General features: G+C 46.6%; 1 protein-coding gene across 7 annotated transcripts in view; it reads right to left on the bottom strand.

Moving 5' to 3' along the window:
* Nucleotides 1–17,641: 17,641 nt before the first annotated feature.
* Nucleotides 17,642–19,791, bottom strand: part of LOC139759737 (uncharacterized) — an 83,001-nt gene continuing 80,851 nt past the window's right edge. For all 7 annotated transcript variants that reach the window (XM_071682142.1, XM_071682146.1, XM_071682148.1 and 4 more), the window contains one exon: nt 17,642–19,304. In XM_071682142.1, the coding sequence (XP_071538243.1) occupies nt 19,268–19,304 (37 nt within the window). In that variant the 3' untranslated portion in view covers nt 17,642–19,267. The remainder of the gene's footprint in view (nt 19,305–19,791) is intronic.

The following is a 19,791-nucleotide window of genomic DNA, read 5'->3' as shown; positions in this document are numbered from 1 at the left end:
AACTTATTGCGTCAGAGTGATTGTTTGCACGTTCCCTCCTGCCGCTGCACTCATCGTGTCCGTCTCTAGATACAGTACAAACTGACACACACACACACACACACACACACACACACAGAGGCAGACCCCAATATGATTGTTAATGGAGGAGAAAGATAAGCTTGAGGATTGTCTCGTGTTTAATGTGATGTCTGATGTGAGGATGATGGATGGTAGAGGCGGGAGGCAGTACACCTCCTTGTGGCACCTGAGCCTCTCACTACACAGACACTGGGTATAACCTGATTTACAACTACGTGTTGTGCCATCTCTTGGTTAACAAGTGGTTTATCCATCTCCCAGTTTTTCCTGTTATTCCCATTTTACGCTTTTTTTTGGCGAGCTGGTTAAGGAGACAAGTTGTCTGCTGGCAAATATATGAATAGCTTACAAGTATATGGGTAATGATATATTTAACAAGCTGTTCATGTCCTGCATGATACCAAAATTAGAATATGCTTTTCAAGGTTGGTTACGGCACTTAAAGTACCAAGAACTGCTAGAGAAGGTCCAGAGGAGGACAGCAAAGATGGCACCCTAATTAAAGAGAGCTGAAAAAGGAAAAAGAGAGGGAAAGGTTGTATGTTTTTTATAATTGTCCATGTTGGGAGAGAGAAGGGTAAGTGGGGATTGATCACAAGCTTTTAAGATTTTAAAAGAAATCGATGACGTGGACAGTCAACAGTTGCTCGAGACATGTAGGTACAGAGGCACCAGAGGACACAACGTGAAATTCAGCCAGAGACTTGTGCAAGGTATGAAGCGGAACTTTGATCAATGGTTGAAGAATGGTGGGCAATGGCACAAAATGGCTGAGAACATGCATAAAGAAATTCAAGAAGTTGTTTGCTAGTAGATAGTGTTGAAGCCATATAAAACTCCCTCCCCGTACAGCACAGTTGGATGATTACATCCACCGCTTCCATACTGAGCTTGGTACACATCCAGCCTCCCACATCCACACACACCATTATCCACCACACGAACTCATGTACACACCGTCTTCAACGCCTTGTCCACACACACGCTGCTCTGTACATTGCACCATCTACACATTACAATCCCCCCTCCTCCACCCATGTGGGGTGTGTGGGGGGGGTTTAACAGTGTGGAAGTATACTACCTACGGTTTACCTGGCGCAAGTGTCTTCCACTCAGCCAGTAAGGACAGCAGTTCATCATGTTCCACTCAACCAGTTAGTCCATGTGTCAGTCAGTTGGTACAGAAACGGTCAGTTAGCCAGTTTCTCTGGTCACCAGGGAGGTGACCAGCTGATTAACGAGTCGTGTGGCGAGACGGTTAATGTCTCATGATTAACGAGTCATGTGGTGGGACGGTTAATGTCTCATGATTAACGAGTCGTGTGGTGAAACGGTTAATGTCTCATGATTAACGAGTCATGTGGTGAGACGGTCAGTGTATCTCATGATTAACGAGTCGTGTGGTGAGACGGTTAATGTCTCATGATTAACGAGTCGTGTGGTGAGACGGTTAATGTCTTATGATTAACGAGTCATGTGGTGAGACGGTCAATGTATCTCATGGTTAACGGGTCGGTCTGTCAGTTGCTTCACCAGTCAGACCACGGACTGTCTTGTCCTGTGTTTCAGTTACCAGTCTACAGTCTTACATCTTTGTGCTTCGCGTCTCATGCACAGTCCCTCTTCACTCGCCAGACAGCTAGCCTGTCTATCCCCCCCCCACCCCTACACACACACACACACACACACACACACACACACACACACACACACACACACACACACACACACACACACAGCCTTCTTGCTCCTTCCTCACTTACCAGTCACCTGCCGAGCCTCTCCACTCACCTGTCACCTTCTCCTGCCGGTACACCTTCCCTACCGCCATCCACCTACCGTATTGTCTCCTTCACCTAGCAAGTTCCTCCGTCATTAAGCTCCCAACCTAACAAATAATGTAGCCTCCTCCTCCTCCTCTGCCCTTCTCCAACCTCACCATCTTGAAAGCCGCCGTCACACGGGGGACCTCCTCGCGCACCGCCAATCAATGGAGGCGAGACGGGCAAGATGAAGAATTTCTCCCTGGCGGGGTGTGGGGCGGGCTGGTCTCCACACCCGGAACCCTCTGCAACACAGCGTAACACCGACCTTCAGGAGAAAGTAGAAGGTTGTCGCCTCGCCACGAACCCACGCCCGCCCTCGCGCTAAGCTAAAAAAAGATTGGCCAGTCATTGATGCGAGGGATTGGGCTGAGTTTGTGAATATTGATGCAGGGGATTGGGTTGAGTTTGTGAATATTGATGCGGGGGATTGGGTTGAGTTTGCAAAGATTTTATCGATTCTTGTGAGGTAAATCACTCGGCATTTTAACAGAAGATTGGCTAATCTTTGGTCCGGAGGATTGGGCTTAGTGCCGAAATATGTGGATAGTTTCGCTGTAGAAAGTCAAGGCTGGACAATCACTGGCGAGAAATGATTGGCTAAGCTCTGGTGCGAGACTTGGATTGGTAGTGTTGAGAGCCGGTAATGCTCGGGGATGACTGGGTGGGTGGAGAAGGTGATGATAGGGTTGTACGTGGTATGATGGTGATGGAGGCGAGCGCAGGCAGACGATGGTGAGTATGTGCTGGAGGTTGATGGACTCCATCGTGAGTGGGTTATGACTGGAGTCGGTGGACGGGGTTGAGAGTGCACATCCAGAAACGTACATGAAGACTCTCCTACACGACCTCTTGCACACAAATATATCCTCTAGGTACATAATGTACATACGTACATAGAGACACTTAATAACCATACTGATTTAGTTGCCTCATTCCATAGTGTTTGATATTACGTAAACATGATTTTACGTTACTCGCTTGAAGATGTTTCGTGTGTTTATTAGTAGCGTTCGTCAGTCGTGTTAAATGTTGAATTTCATCGGATTCCTTGTGTTGGTGATGGATAAGAGGGGAACATGAGGCAAGAACCCACTGGAAAAATAAAGTCTCTCCCCACTAGCTCTGTCTATCACGGGAGGAGACAGGAGTGACCGTCAGGGACGGAAGCTCTTGTGTCAAATGATTGAGAAGAAACAAATCATGTACTGGATGTTGGGACAGGGAAGCGAACATACACACGATCGGCACCTTAGGGTAGGTCGCCATGGGTGGCCACCAGCCAAGCCAGGTTATCAGTCAGTGTTGAAAACGGGCAGGTCACGAGCAAGCCAGGTCATCAGTCAGTGTTGAGGACGTGCAGGTCACCAGCAAGCCAGGTCATCAGTCAGTGTTGAGGACGTGCAGGTCAGGAGGTGAACTATATAGTCAGAAGGGCCGTGTGGTCGGTCCAGGGGGCGGTGTGGAGACCTCGATGCCCGGGAGATAGTGATCCGACGCTTACAGTTCGTGGCCTTGTTGCTTGCTTCCCTGTCACCCCACCCCTACCCCCCCGCACTTTCCTCACTATCACCGACGGGTTCACGCTCACCTTCCTCACCATCACAGGCAGGTAGGGGCTCACCTTCCTGGGCTTTCACTAAGCATGTGTGGCGGGATGGTGTGGCGTTATTCCCGGATCCTGGACTTTCTCTGCTCTAGTGACGGGAGTGACTCCCTCGTGTACTGCCTGGCTACACACACACAGTAAACACGTTGTCGTCCATCATGTGTCTTGGACGGATGTGGTTCTCCTCATCATTATCAACCAGTTTGCTCACACGAACACAACTTACTTTCATGTGTGACCAACAAACAGCTTATTGTGAACAATGCCAAAGATAGTTATCTGTAAGGAGTCATTCTACATCATAGTCATTTCTTTATCAGTTTATAAAATGCTATATTGACTTTGGTTAACCTGGTTACTTGAGGCGAGAGGCTGGGCGAATGTGTAGCTTCACCCTTGACGTGGTACGAGAGGCTGGACGAATATGTAGCTACACCCTCGACGTGGTACGAGAGGCTGGACGAATATGTAGCTACACCCTCGACGTGGTACGGGAGGCTGGACGAATGTGTAGCTACACCCTCGACGTGGTACGGGAGGCTGGACGAATATGTAGCTACACCCTCGACGTGGTACGGGAGGCTGGACGAATGTGTAGCTTCACCCTTGACGTGGTACGGGAGGCTGGGCGAATGTGTAGCTACACCCTTGACGTGGTACGGGAGGCTGGGCGAATGTGTAGCTTCACCCTTGACGTGGTGCGGGAGGCTGGACGAATGTGTAGCTACACCCTCGACGTGGTGCGGGAGGCTGGACGAATGTGTAGCTACACCCTCGACGTGGTACGGGAGGCTGGGCGAATGTGTAGCTACACCCTTGACGTGGTACGGGAGGCTGGACGAATGTGTAGCTTCACCCTTGACGTGGTACGGGAGGCTGGACGAATGTGTAGCTACACCCTCGACGTGGTGCGGGAGGCTGGACGAATGTGTAGCTACACCCTTGACGTGGTACGGGAGGCTGGACGAATGTGTAGCTACACCCTTGACGTGGTGCGGGAGGCTGGACGAATGTGTAGATTCACCCTTGACGTGGTACGGGAGGCTGGACGAATGTGTAGCTACACCCTTGACGTGGTACGAGAGGCTGGGCAAATGTGTAGCTACACCCTTGACGTGGTACGGGAGGCTGGGCAAATGTGTAGCTTCACCCTTGACGTGGTGCGGGAGGCTGGGCGAATATGTAGCTTCACCCTTGACGTGGTGCGGGAGGCTGGGCGAATATGTAGCTTCACCCTTGACGTGGTAGTCTTGTTGCTAAACGAAGGGAAACATGACTGAAATATGTATACCACATGCATGATGCATGGTTTGTATTGGTGCGCACATGTACACATACATGAATACGTGCAAACTACATAAACTCAGATTTACGAACAAAACACACACACACACACACACACACACACACACACACACACACACACACACACACACACACACACACGAGGTACCCAGGTTTGCTTGTGTGTGAAGGTGTGTACAGGTGTGAAGGTGTGCACAGTGGCTGGGGACGGATAGCCATAGACCTGGCAGTGTAGGTGTCCTGTGTACGTACAGTGGACCAGGCTGAGTTCACTTGTGTAGCAGGGTAGTGGTCCCAGGCAGGGAGGGTGGCAAGCAGGCAGGCAGGGAGGGCGGCAAGCAGGAAGGCAGGCAGGCAGGCAGGGAGGGCGGCAGGCAGGCAGGGAGGGTGGCAGGCATGCAAGGAGGGCGGCAGGCAGGCAGGGAGGGAGGGAGGGCGGCAGGCAGGCAGGCAGGGAGGGCAGCAGGCAGGCAGGGAGGGTGAGGATGGCATGTAGGGAGGGAGGGCGGCAGAGGGTGCTGGAGGCGGAAAATCTGGCCTCTCCCGGAACTGAGCTTTCTCCTCCTCACACAACTTCAGACGAGCCCCCACCACCCATCCCCTGGCCTGCCCACACTTCCCACATCCTGCCAACCATCGTGACCCCCACCACCCATCCCCTGGCCTGGCCACACTTCCTACGTCGTGCACCTGTTCTCCCTGTTGCTCCTGTTATTGCTACTGTTACCTGGCAACAACAGGTCCAGGAACACATTACCCCCGCCCGCTCCTCTGGGCTTGCACGACAAACGGTCAATAATGATTTCATGGGTCTCACGGGGGAGACTCATCCATCCTGGCAAACATGTGTAAACTGTCGTAGCTGAGAGCAAAGGCATTATACTCGCTCGAGATGTTATAGATAATGGAGATTATCATAAACTAAATAGTTGTTCTCATATATATATATATATATATATATATATATATATATATATATATATATATATATATATATATATATATATATGGGGATAGGGGAGAAAGAATACTTCCCACGTATTCCCTGCGTGTCGTAGAAGGCGACTAAAAGGGAAGGGAGCAGGGGGGCTGGAAATCCTCCCCTCTCTCTTTTTTTTTTTTTTCCAAAGGAAGGAACAGAGAAGGGGGCTGGATGAGGATGTTTCCTCAGAGGCCCAGTTCTCTGTTCTTAACGCTACCTCGCTGACGCGGGAAATGGCGAATAGTATGAAAGAAAGAAAGAATATATATATATATATATATATATATATATATATATATATATATATATATATTCCAGTGTATCACTTTATTATTAGTTATTACTATTATTATTATTATTATTATTATTATTATTATTATTGTCATTATTATTATTATTATTATTATTATCATTATTATTATTATTATTATTATTATTTCGCAAGTGTTGGTGATGATAAGAAAGCTTGCCATGATGGCTGGTGATCTAAGGTCTGTCGTAGTTTTGGTTCATGTTTCTCTGGCTGTACCTACTCTCGCTACCTCTCTACTTCCGCTTCTCATTTGTTTGTTGTTGTTGTTGTTGTTGTTGTTGATGTTGTTGTTGTATATTGTTCTTGTATTGTATCTTCTGTCCTTCCTCCTGCTCTTCGCCATCACACTCTACCATAACTTCATGTGTCTTGAACTGGCCGTCATATCATCCCTGTGGTTGTGTGGTCAGCAGGGAATATGTGAGTAAATAGCCGGTGTCTTGATGTTTTTATGAAGTTTGATGTTAGCCAGCATTGCTCTTTCCTTGCCCTCTGAGCTCGGGTGACACTAGCTAAGTTTCCATGTATAGGTTGTGAGAGGGACACTAACTGAGGCTCGACGTGTGGACTGGATATGAAATTACTGTATAAAGAAAGCAGGGAAGCTGATCTCGTATATCGTTTAGTTTATCGTTTTTCTTTCGAATTCCTGGGACAGTGTGATGTCAAGCAGTGATATTCAATACACGTTATTCCCTGTCTTATGTTTTGCTTGTTTTTCCCGACGTCTGTTACAAGGTTGTATTTGACCACGGTCGACTGTACCGTACTGCCGGCTTCCTCATACCTTGCTGCCCAGGGCATCACTCACTCCTCACCAGAAACATTGCCGCCTGACAGACAAAGATGTTTTCCATTCTGGTGATACTATTTTGTTATGACTTATGACGTCAGTCCTGGCGATCTAGCCACCAAGAAGGTCTTGAATAGAATGACTGTGTGGCTTCCTGTTCCTCTCTTGTACTGGCTGCACACAATAGGTCGAGTTATCATATACCAGGCAACCTAGAAACTTGTGTCGATTTACAGAGGAATAATGATAGTGTGTGTGTGTGTATGTTTGTGTGTGTGTGTGTGTGTGTGTGTGTGTGTGTGTGTGTGTGTGTGTGTGTATCGGGGCGTAGTAATTTGCTAATTATTATCGGCATAAGAAAATGCCATGTTAGATAATATATATTAATTTTCTCTCAGTAATGAAGAGTATGATGCTGTGAAGCTTATAATTACGGAGACGAGAAAAACCTTGGTCTGGACACAGTGTTGAGTTTTATACACGCGTTCCAAAGTTCACCGACGACCAAGAAAAGAAAAAAAAAGGTCCCCCTCTGCTGGCCGGCCTGCAGAGGTGTCAGTCCCTGGTGAGGTACATGGTCGTCACTATGAGAGGTGGGAGTGTGCCACACTGAACACACGAGGACCATCACTGCTGGATCCAATTGTTATCAGTGAACACTTTCCGAATTGCACGAGTTACCAGACACCATCGGACCAGGCTGGACGTATGAGAGAGAGAGAGAGAGAGAGAGAGAGAGAGAGAGAGAGAGAGAGAGAGAGAGAGAGAGAGAGAGAGAGAGAGAGAGAGAGTACCTACCACTAGAGTTTGATAGAGTTAGGGCCAGCGCGTATCGCTTGCTGAGAGACAGATGTGGGTTTAGAAATGTTCCAGAAATTATCCGAGTTATGTAAGGTTCGCAAGTTTAACAATGGAGGAAAAGTCAAGTGAAACAGTGCATAAAACTGCGACAAAAGAAACAAAATTGGTTGTGTTCAACATGAGGTGGGTCTCGTTAGTGGTGGGTGTAATGTCTTCACCCACAGCATCCTGCTGTGCGCGGGTCAGGTCACGTCTGGACAACAGCTGAGGGCGACGTTCACTGAAAATGGAACGAGAGGAATGAATGGGTTGTATCGGGAACGTGTCAAGATAATGACGTTTGCATCTAATGATCTGAGACAGCGAGCAGCGGACCGTAGGGATGATTGTTCCATATGTTAATGTTACACTGTCGATCATGCTGTCCCTCGGCTGCCGGTAACTGCCAGCAGCCCTAGCAGGCGTTACATGTACAACACTATTAACATGGCAGTACGGGCGAGGTCCTCACAACCCACCCTCCGGTACCGCTACCCGCTGACGCCTGCTCCTCTGACGAGAGAGGAAGCTGGGGGCCTCCCCAGGACCTGCCTGGTGGGGGAAGGGGCCCCCAGCCTCGTATTTTCCTTCCTGTGTGTGTAGAAGGTTTCATCCTGCTCCAAGCCAGGCTGTCAGTCCAATATGAAATGGATTCAATATATCGAAAAGTAAGGAGACAGACAGATAATCTTTTACTGTTGTATGAAACGAAACCTTTTTTTCTGGAAAGTTTCATATAGTGGCAGTAAGGAAAAGCATGAGAAGGGTAGAGCTTGGCAAAGCTTAGCGGTATGAAAAGAAACAGACATCACAAAGGCCCAAGCTTGAGTTGCCTGCGGCCCCACATCAGTCATGTGACGCAGTTGCGTGACGAGCATATCGTGGTGTTGTGAGTGATCACACAAGCAGCTGGGCTCTGGGAGAAGGAACCAAAGTTAACATACATAAGAAGAAAGACGCAACACTGCAGTGTAGCCCAACCTAACCAAACCCCCGAAACTCCTGACGGCTGGCTGCTGACGGGATGAGGAGGACGCCGTCGTCGGGAAAGCCTCCAGTCGCTAGCGGTAACTCTCCGCGACCTGGCAGGAGAAGGAGGAGGAGGAGGAGGAGCGGCCGTGCTGGGGAGGGTGTGGGGGTGCAACATTGGGCTGTCAGCGGTGGGTTGGTGGCTGGGGGCGGGAACAATGACGGCCCTGCTCCAGGAATAGCCCGCCGGCTTGATGTCACTGGGTCCTTCCCAGCCGACGTGCCAGGGTGTCACGCCCGGAGAGCTACGGTGCCAGGGAGGGCCAGGCGGCCACAGTGCCATGGAGGGCCAGAGAGCCGCGGCACCACGGAATACCCGGGGCCATAGTAGCAAGGTGGACCAGGTGGCCATGGCGCCAGACTGGCTGTGTGGCTGGTTGGTTGGGCAGGTGACAGGTTGGTTACCTCGCTGGGCAGTTCGTTGATTGGTTGGCCAGACGACCAGGTGGTTGGTTAACTGGGTGGGCATGTGAGTGGCTGGGTGGGCAGGGAGGCGAGCGGTCGTCTGGGCAGGTGGCAGCAGCGGGTCGGTCGGGCTGAGGCAGCGGGAGCGTCGGACGTACTTGCAAGGCCGCGGGAGCCGGATCCACCGCCGCCGCCGCCGCCCGGCTCGCCCGCCAAAACTTTCTTCCCGCGCCAGACGGTCCCCCCCCCCCCCCCCCCGGTACTTTCTCCAGGATTCTCGCATTCCTGGCTTTTTCTCGTGCATTGAGAAACCAGGGGCGGGCCCGTTGCTATGCCTCGGTTCGTGCCCAGTCCGCCGCGCTGGACCTGGGTTGAGGCCACGTGGCAGCAGGTCTGGTCCCACAGTGGAGGCCGCTCCCACACATGATCTCGTACTGAACTGGGTTACTTCCAGTCATCAAGACGGGGTCACATATCGTTGTTATTATACAACACTCACAACCCATTTTATGAGTGGGGCTCCCGCACCTTCCAGACTGCACTCCATGCAGGAGCAGGGAAATGATGGACTCTTTTGTAGCAAAAAGGTTCTTGACCAGGCTGTGCTTCTCTCTCTCATTTGACCATGATGCAGCCTCGGCCACGGGGACGCGGTTACCCGCCGGCTGGCCGATTCCTGTGTCTATATTCATTGATTTATTGATGTATAGTTCCCGAGATGTCCTGCTGTTACCTTGTTCCTCCTTTACAAAGGCTCCTGCTCCCATAAGACTGCGCTACTTCTAGTAGCAGGGAAATGTAGACTCCTTTGGAGTGACATGTTCTTTGACAAGATTGAACTCCCAATGATACAGCCTTACCAAAGGTGATTCTTCACTTGCTATGTAACCAGTTGCAGGCGGTTAACTATATATATATATATATATATATATATATATATATATATATATATATATATATATATGTGTGTGTGTGTGTGTGTGTGTGTGTGTGTGTGTGTGTGTGTTTTCGAGGTTACTTTGCGAGTGAAAAGTCACCTTTGGCGGGCTATATGATTGGGAGTACATTCTAATAAAAGAACACTTCACTATAAAGGAGTCTACATTTCCCTGCTACCATAAGTAGCGCACTACATAACTTGTAGTTACCCAGATAATGCATTAAGTGGGTCAAGGCTGGCTGCTTGTTTACAAGTTAATGACTCAAATTTTGAATGTATTCTGTTTATATATCTGTCTGTCTGTCTGTCTGAGGACCGATGATTCTGTCTGCCTGTATATCTGTTTGCCTGTTTTTCTATCTTTTCCTTTTTATCTATGTTTCTGTTTGGCTATCTCACCATTAATCTTTACACCTTTCTTTTTTTTTCTGGCTGTCAAACTGGCTTCCTGTTCATCGCTGTCTTTCTGTCTGTCTATCTTGTTTTCTGTAAATTAATAATGATAACAATATTCCCATTCCACGCGTTGGATCCAGTCCCTGCCGCAACACTCACAACCCATCTTGCACAGTTTGCTGAAATGGAACATGGACTTCCACGCTGATGAAAGCTCCTCTGACGTTCTGCACACAACCTTGATAGGTCGAGTGAGATCAGAGTGTACCACCTCTGTACCTACACACAATACTTCCCTCAACGTCTGCCCCTCGCCGGTCACTTCTCTGACGTCCATCACAATTATCCTGTGCCCTGATGAAGTCCTTCATTGCATATGACCATCTCATCCACTTTCTACCTCTTCTCCTTGTACCCTCATACTGTAGCACTGTGCGCCCTCCTCACCATCCTACCCCTGTCAGACGTCCTCCATCCACCCTCCTACCCCTGCCAGACGTCCTCCATCCACCCTCCTCATCATCCTGCCTCTGCCAGACGTCCTCCATCCACCCTCCTCACCATCCTACCCCTGTCAGACATCCTCCATTCACGTGAAATATTGGTTCGCGATATGAGAAGTCATGGAGATGTTACCGTTTTGATTTACCGAGCTGGCTACAACCGCGGGCAGGTACCACGACGGTACGACCTTCATCTACGATGACCTGGCCTTTGAACTGACGTCATCATACACTCAAGGTTCGTACCGTCAACCACAAATCAAAGAGTGAAGAACATTGAGTGGAAGATAACATCTATATTCTTCAGAGTAATTGATGGTGTAGCATAGGGCTCACTCCTTGGTGTAGTTTCGTTGACGATGTAGTTAATGAACTCTACCTACCAATACGTTGCCAGATTTATGGACGTAACTAGAAATAACAGTGGGATAGCTAGGATGTACGAGTCATTTTGGAGATACCCCAAGTGACCGAGACACACTGGTTGAGTACGTGGCAGGTGACCCTGACCGGAGACGAGGTCATGCATCATACAGGAACTGAGACCGAGTGGCGTTGTGGTATTGCCAGAATATCACAAGCCATATTGAGGCTGGACAGCTCAGGAGCAAGATGACATAAGACGTATGCTGAACAGCTGTGGTCTACTGTGTACCAGAAGCAACATCTTGGGCTTGAGGCAAGTCTGGTGGAACACACCAACAACCAGAGTCTTGCACACTCAGACTTTCCTCGCTACACACGAGAGATTCCTACACGCACTCACGGGTCGCCCACGGTCGAGCGCATTGGTTCGAATCCGGATTGAGGCAGCTGGTCCACAGTCAACCCAGCTGTTCATCCACCCCTGGGGTACCTGGCGCAGGCTGAAGTATATATATATATATATATATATATATATATATATATATATATATATATATATATATATATATATATATATATATATATGGCCTTAGTTGTCCGTGCCGTTTCTACTAAGATAAGAAATGTATAATACTTTAACTACAATTCATAACGTCTATATACATATAGTACAGCATTCGACATATATAGACAACATATGATACAAGTACGTAGGCCACCTGTATTGTAAACCAATTAGTTTGCACTTGAGGAAAGCTCCTCTGCCTGAGTTGGTCAAGTTTTAGAAGTGGCATAATTGGTCTTATGAATAACATGGCGACTGGATGGCGAGGCAGTAGTTCATCAGTTCATGGGGAAGGCTAGGTGATTACGTCTCACAACCAGGCATTACTAACATCGCCGTCTTCCATAGCCAACCTCACCACAAGGCCTTGTGTTACCTCTATACCTGCTGTAAGTGGGGCCTCAGGCGGTGTAAGTGGGGCCTCAGGCAGTGTAAGTGGGCCCTCAGACAGTGTAGGTGGGGCGCCCCAGGTGGTGTAGGTGGGGCCTCAGCTGGTGTTGATGGGGCCTCAAGTGGTATAGGTGGGGCCTCAGGTGGTGTTGATGGGGTCTCATGCAGTGTAGGTGAGGGCCTCAAGGCAGTGTATGTGGGGCCTCAGGGTAGTGTAGGTGGTGCCTCGGGCAGTGTAGGTGGAGCCTAAGGCGGTGTAGATAAGAAACAAAGTAGTTTAGGTGGGGCGTCAGGTGGTGTAGGTGGGGAGTAGTGAGGGTAGGTGGGCCAGAGAAAGCGGCGAGGGAGCCTGGAGGTCCGGGTTCGTCGAACTAAGCAGACGACGGACGGACGTCCACTCGTCTATCCCTGACCTACAGCTTTCTCCCCAGCTCTCATCTCCTCGCATTCTTCTCTCCTGCTGCTCCTTCTGCTGCTGTAAGGGGCGCAACTTGACTGCCTTCCTGGGGATGTTATGAGGTATGAGTGGCCAGCTAATCATGAGGCGTGGTCTTGCCATTGATCGACCATCATACAGAAGTCACCGTGTTACGCCTTGTTAACAGTGATCATATTCGTGACTTCAGAAAATAATAGCCCATTGGCGTACACAACTACCCCACAACACATGTACAACCAGCAACTCACGAAAATTGACCCACGACAGTCCTATTTCTCATACCAGGTTGTGCATCACTCGCAATATGTTCGCCTCTGGCTGCTGTCTATGTCCCTAGCTGCTACAGTACACTTGAACTGCCCGTTCATATCGTGCCACAGACTTCTGGCATGAGGGTGTCGTGCGCTAAAATGGTCGCGTGTTAACGTCTTGAGCACGACTCTACGATCCTTGAACACGACGCTACTGCCATTGTGGGTAGGATAGACTGGCCTTTGACCTGACCTTTGCGGGCAAGGTCATAGACCAAGCTGTTATACAGAGTGGCCGTACCATTATGATCCAAGGTTCGTATGCTAGAGGGTTATATCATCGTGCTCAAGGGTTATATCATTTTATCTTGGTCAAGGGTCGTACCGGTAGTCGTAGTCGTTGGCTTCCTGCACCTGCGCGTCATGCCAACCACCTGGGCTGCTCCCGGCTGAGGAGACAAGCATCTGTGCCAGGTAGGACCATCCTCGTGACAGGGGTGTGGCCGGGTCCCTAGGCAAGATGGATGTGTGGCATGTAACACACAGGAACAAGTTGTCATTCATTTCAGTAACACTGATGGTATATCATGAATACAGACGATGGTATGTTGAGCGAAGCTACTCGAGAAGTTGGGCCATATAGGCAACATTGTGATCCACGGTCAAGTGTGTTGTCCAGCAGGTGTGAAGTATGGCAGACCCCAATGAGAATTGTACAGTTTTAGTAAGTGGGATTGTAGTGGGTATGGGGGCAGGGTGTATACCCCCAACATGAAAACAGAAAAAAAGCATCTATGTTAGAGTAATGCTACACTAGGGTGACGTCTGAGGTAGAGATATGCAACGACATCATCACCTTGGATGTCATCTCCCCTCAGTCAGACCCCTGTATCCAGTGGCTTTGAAGTGTGGCTTCTCGTGACTGAGATTGGGGCCTCCAGGAACAGAAATGTGGCTCCTGGTGACCGTGAAGTGTGGCCTGCAGCTAGTGCGAGGCAGTACGACCGTTTGGTAAGCACGTTATTACATTCACACCATCCTTAATTCCACCTGGGACGCGTACCAGATATTACCTCATGTACCACATTAGTACGTTAGTATCATTATTATTAATGGCGTTCCTTCCATGCGTTGTCATAAACTTACAACATTAACGATGGAATATGTCCACACTCGGACACGGACACCTTGTACATAGCTCTCCATACAGAAAAATTTCTTGGACAACAATTTGTAAGATAAAGGAATGATGTTCAGCATAGTTCCCTGTGCCGTATCGAGGCTAGCTGAAAGCAAAAGTGGTTTCAGTTTCGGACATCGTAGTCTGCTAGTTTCTCTGACTTTCATACGTTTCCATGTATGTTCTGGCGAACAACACGAGTCGTTTAGAAACACGAGACATGTATATTGATAGATTTCGAGAACGTTCAGAACCTGGTGAATGGTGATATTGCAGGGTGGCGCAGAAGTATTTCTTGTGGAGTGTATGCAGGCGCTTCGGTTACCTAGCAGCAGGAGTGAGGCTCCAGCCGGAAACTTGGCTGAGTGTCGCATCCGGGAGTATTGCTGAGAAAGCTACACTGGCGGAGGGAGTGTTGGCAAGGTCGCTGAGGTGGGTGTGAAGGGGCTCAGGTTTGTTATAGGGCCGTTAGTTGATGTAGGTTGCTTGGAGTGATGGGCGGATGCGATGTATAGGGAGGAGTGTGATGATGGGGTGAAGTGAGCAACGGAGAGAAGATTGAAGATAGAACTGTCCCACGATGATGTTAAGACTCTCAAGTGTCGGGTGGCGGCATCAGCCAGAGGCTGACGCACTTGGTCGCTGTAATTGTCGCATTAAGCATCAGACCTGACCCCCGCGTAAGGTACTTGGTTCACCGTCCACTACCATAAGGTGTGAGGTCAGAGCTTGTGACTTTCGACCCAAACAATACACTTTCAACCGGTGATGGGGGTCCCACCTTCTGGTATCCGCCATTCTAAGCCTACAATTCCCAAAAGGGACGTCTTTAGTTCCCAAGTTCCACTTTCGTGACCTCACCTGACCTAGCCACCCCTTAAAAATCCGAGCATCGCCGATAAAAAAAACAAAAAAAAAACAACGGGCCGCCAACACGCAAAGGCCTGTCAGACCAAGCGCGGGTCCGACAATCTCAAAACAAACGAAGGCAATCAGGCAACCGATTTGGCTCAGACAAATGCACCACCGTTCTAGTACCTTTAATTCTGGCCATGTAACTTCTGACTCGAGCTCTTTTGGTTCCTACACCATGAGTAGCATTGCTCCTTGTGACTCATGACCCTGCACCCTTTTACTATACTCCTGCACCTCCAGTAGCTCCTTTGCTCTGGCCTACATAGTCTCTGTACATTTTCCACTAATACACCTTGTTATTGTTTTTACTCGTTTCCACGTCCCTCTCTCAGATCCATCAGTGGAAACAAAATAAAATATGAAATTCAAAAGAACCCGGCTTATCTTGTAACCCCCAGAGCTGAGGGAGAGAAAATAAGACAAGCCCATACAGTGCTAATGAACTTTCCTTGATCCCTGCTGTTTTAATCCTGCCGCCCACCAGCATTCTTCACTATCTTTCTCTCTTGGTGATAGGTCAACCCTGTTGCTGTGGCAGCTCCCATGTGATTCTGAATTCCTCTGCTGGCAAGTGCCTTACAGGGCATTATTAAGGTTATGTTCTGTCGCAGTTCTTGCAGGATCTCGACTACGTTGCTCCTGCCCACAGTAACCACCTCAACCATGTCTCTCCTGCCTGCAGTAACCAGCTCAACCATGGCTCTCCTGCCTACAGTAACCACTTCTTGTTCTCCTCCCTGGCTGGCATCGGTATCTCCTCTTCTACTAGAGAACCTCAGAATCTTCACAGGCTGCTTCAGCTGTAGAAACCACAACTTTAGTGTCACTCTTAAATGTTTTTGATCTTCATTTGTGTATGGTGATGGACCACAAAGGAGGTTTGGAAACGAATAAAAACAACAGTAACAAAGTAGAATACTGGGTAGTGTACAGAGATGTTATACCCTCACAGCTACATTCTCTGCCTTCCAAAACATCACATTCTTCCTAAAGTTTACTGATAATCACTCACCTCAATTCTCATTTGCCTTCTTTTTCAACCCCTGCACCTTCCTCTTGACCTCCCACACTTTTCTCTTATACATCCCCCAATAATTTGCACTCCTTTTATGTAAGAACCACCCATACGGCCCTCTTTTCTTCACTGGCAACTTTACCTCTTCATGCCACTACTCACTACCTTTTCTAATCAGCCCACCTCCCACCTTTCACATGCCACATGCCATTGCTGCTTCCTGAAATGCCTCCCATTCCTCATCCATGCCCCTTACTCCATTTGCTCTCACTTTTGCTATTCTGAACTCAATTTGTCCTGGTGTTTCTTCAGACAAGTCTTGTATCCAAGCTAACTTACCTCTTTTCCCAACATGTTTCCTCTTTTCGTAAACTTCTACAAATCTTCACCCTTACTTCCACAGATAGTGATCAGACATCCCACCAGCTTCCCCTCCCAGCACATTTATATCCAAAATTCTCTCTTTAACATGCCTGGTGGATGTGGATATGGCTGCCTCCTGAGAGTTGTGGAACTCCGTAGAAGAGGTTCTGTCATCATCATCTACACTGTGATTCATTAATTTCTCTTTTCAGTTTTTTACTTTATTTTTATATTTCGGTAATTCAATGAAGTCGTAATGTCATGATATACTGTAAGTGTGTGTTATGTATTATAATTCGTGAGTAAAGATATTTAATGATGAGAAAGATAGTTTTGAGGTGTTTAGGAGTTTTAGATGCTGGGCTGCTTAATGTTCCTTGAAATCTAGCCATTTAATTTTTTTCTTGCCCATTACATCCCATTCATTATTACAGTATGTATTATATACTGTAATAGATAAATGTAGATATACATCAAGATAATATACAAATACTTGTTTTGACACATGCTCATGAGTTGGCAGTGTTGGGCTGTGTGGCATCCCATCAAAGCTGTCTTTTTTTTTTTTCCACCCCTTTACCCTTCATAATGCATTCATCATTATGAGTGTAAAGAGCAGTAAATCTGATGCACTTTAGGATGTTGATGCCCACCTGCATTCATCAGATCATAATTGCTTAATTCTGTTTTCTCTTTCAGATGTTTTTTAAAGAAATATCATTGCCATTTATGTTTTTGCTTTGATAAATAGTTGTAGAAAAGGAACAGTTACCATTTTCATATACTACTAGAGAATTCATACTTCTCAACAGTGCAGCTGGAAATTTATTACACGGGTTATTTGGAGTAACACAGGCCATAATAAACTTCAGAAATATTGAAGAAAGTTTAAAACCTTTTTACATCTTTTGCCCATCTGAGGTGTCAGAGCCCCCCCCCCCCCCCCATAAAAGGTTATTCCTCTGAACTCTAATTACTTTTGAAGAGCTTCAAGAACAGTCTTTGACTGCCATTGGGAGTATGGCTACTGTATGAATACTTAAGGCTTTTAGTGATGGGTGACACCATTCAAAGGTGAGCCTGAAATATAAAGATGCTACAGTAATGGACACAACAAAAAGAAAGTCAAAACAACACAAAAATCAAACAATATTTTATTATATAATCACTTGGACACTACATGTAAGCAAGCAAAGGCCAAGCAAATTAATTTTTCTCCTTTGCCATATGCAATAAACAATCATTATGAATAATTCTATTCCGTCAGCAGGGAGATGCATCCTAAAGCCATCCTACTGTTACCTGTCAAACACCAAGGACAACTGTCCTTGCCCTTTGGTGACATTTATATAATGGTCTCTAACACAACAAGGACTTAAAACTATATGTCAACACAAAACAAGAGAAAGATATATGGAGAATAAAACTAATATGCAAAAAGGGAACTGACATTGAAAAAACAATATTTTATATGGTAGTTAGGTAGTTTTACATAATCCATAATGACCGGTACTTATACAGACATTTACAAAATACTCATCGGTTGAAAAGTAATCTAATAAAGAATAATACCTTGAATTGATTTAAAAAATGAGACAAGAAAATCTGCAGAATTTTGAGTACCAGAAAACCTGGCTATTGCTGTAATGGCAAAAATCACACAAAAAAAATCATAAGACCATATTAAATTCTTAAACAATTAAAGACATACATACATACAGGAGTATTAAAAACAGTTGTCTTTATCTAGCTTGCTATGAAAAAAAGGACGAAAAGTATGAAAAAACTATATCTGTATGGTGGAGTGCAGAGGTTTATGAATGCATTCGTAAATGCTACACCTGTGAAAAAAGAAGATATATATATATATATGGAGGAGGGTGGATGTGTTGAAAATAAAATGCTTCAGGACAATATGTGGTGTGAGGTGGTTTGATTGAGTAAGTAATGAAACGGTAAGTGAGATGTGTGGATATGAAAGGAGTGTGGTTTAGAGAGCAGAAGAGGGTGCCTTGAAATGGTTTGGATGTATGGAGAGAATGAGAGGAATGACTGACAAAGAGGATATATGTGTCACACGTGGAGGGAACAAGGAGAGGCAGGAGACCATATTGGAGGTGGAAGGATGGAGCATAAAAGATTTTGAGCATTGGGGCCTAAACATACAGGAGGGTGAAAGGCATAAAAGGAATAGAGTCCACGGACTGTACCAAGGAATATGATGCAGCTAGAGCAAACCAAGGAAAGGTCTGTGGGACCTGGTTATGGATAGAGGGGCTGTGGTCTTGGTGCATTGCACACGACAGTTAGAGAATGGATGTGAGGAAAAGTAGTCTTTCTTCGTCTGTCCCTGGCACTACCTCGGTACTATGGGAAACGGTGAACAAGTATGAAAAAATGGTGTGTAGAAAATGCTGTTGATTGAAATACCCAATGAAAACCTTGATGCACTTCCCCTATGATTTTGAAGATGACAAACATACTGCAATGTGCATAATGAATATGTCACTAATAGTAATAATGACATAGAATTCATTGTTACATGGAAATTCTTGGAATAAGTGCTTATGATACACTTGTACATATTTCTATGATGCACATCTTTTATTGAACCTACAGGCTGTGACCATCATTACATGGTGATCTGATTGGGGATGGTGGCCTTCATTACATGACACTTTGAGTTGCAAGACTGAATTCATAAACTAGCATCTTAAGCACTGAGAGCAAAGATTATGCATTCTCAGTATCAGACCTTGAAATCTCAATACATTCCTCCTCCTAGTAGTAAGTCAAGAAATCTGTAAAAGAAAAAAGAAAAACATTTAATAGTAATAGTTATCAAGTGCTACAGGTTTCAAGGTACTTCTATGCTATGTTTAAGGGTAATCTGACTAATCATCTTTCAAAAGACATCTTTCAACACTTTTAGAATAAAGCAAAAATATGTGAAAAAGATCGTTTATCATTAGTTTCCATATGGAAATATTAGAGGAAATTAAGAAGTATATCAATGCAAAGTTTTGGGAAGTGAAAACTTTTGTATAGATGTGGACTTTAATCATATTAAAAGAAAAAAGTATAAGACTAACCATAAGGTCCACTACAAATATTCAGTCAAATATACAGTACTGAAAGTTCTGTGTTGTGTTCCCTTGTCTTTACTACTCCATAATCATAACATCCAAAGACTTCAGGAGAGAGGGGGAGAGAGAGCCTGTAAGTACTTACAAAGAGATTTTTGCCATGATGGCAGGGCTTGTGCATAGCATTCACCTTATGTCTTGC

The sequence above is a fragment of the Panulirus ornatus genome, chromosome 34, assembly GCF_036320965.1.
Source record: "Panulirus ornatus isolate Po-2019 chromosome 34, ASM3632096v1, whole genome shotgun sequence".
Lineage (NCBI taxonomy): Eukaryota > Metazoa > Arthropoda > Malacostraca > Decapoda > Palinuridae > Panulirus > Panulirus ornatus.
The sequence above is the reverse complement of the archived record's forward strand: the minus strand, read 5'-3'. Positions and strand labels throughout refer to the sequence as shown.